The sequence below is a fragment of the Penaeus monodon genome, chromosome 32, assembly GCF_015228065.2.
Source record: "Penaeus monodon isolate SGIC_2016 chromosome 32, NSTDA_Pmon_1, whole genome shotgun sequence".
NCBI classification, from domain to species: Eukaryota; Metazoa; Arthropoda; class Malacostraca; order Decapoda; family Penaeidae; genus Penaeus; species Penaeus monodon.
This window is the reverse complement of record NC_051417.1, coordinates 33,830,352-33,830,799: the sequence shown is the minus strand read 5'-3', so window position 1 is coordinate 33,830,799 and position 448 is coordinate 33,830,352. Positions and strand designations below refer to the sequence as shown.

General features: G+C 39.1%; 1 protein-coding gene across 1 annotated transcript in view; it reads right to left on the bottom strand.

Moving 5' to 3' along the window:
* LOC119593829 (RNA-binding protein 28-like) overlaps positions 1–448 on the bottom strand; it is a 7,007-nt gene that overhangs the window by 1,639 nt on the left and 4,920 nt on the right. The window contains exon 8 of the mRNA XM_037942859.1: positions 144–273. Coding sequence (XP_037798787.1) covers positions 144–273 — 130 coding nt within the window. The remainder of the gene's footprint in view (positions 1–143; positions 274–448) is intronic.

Here is a 448-nt window from a genome sequence, read left to right as displayed (position 1 = left end):
GCTTCAGAGGTTAAACAATTTCCATTTCACTGGGGTCTAACAAGGAACGAACACTGAACACCATCCATATCAGTAAGTGAAATTCCTGACAGTGAAGACAAACATTATCACTTTTATCATTGCTTTCATTCTTACCAACTTACCTTCTGCATTTTTCTTCTGAGCCTTCTTGCTGTTCTTCCACGTGGGATTCATCTCCCTGCTCTTCTCCATCCTCTTCTCTCGCGCATTGAGGATGGCCCGATTCTCCACCGAAAATTCCACTATTGGCCTCTGTGCAACGAGAAACAACAGTGCAAGATATTTACGTTATGGTATGTGTAGAGGGGAAAAAAAGGTAATATAGCTATACAATTTATGATCTAATGTATATTATAGTCAAACCAATGTCTTTTGTTTGCTTTTTTTATGTAATTAGTACTATGTATAGCATATATGAGGGGGGGGG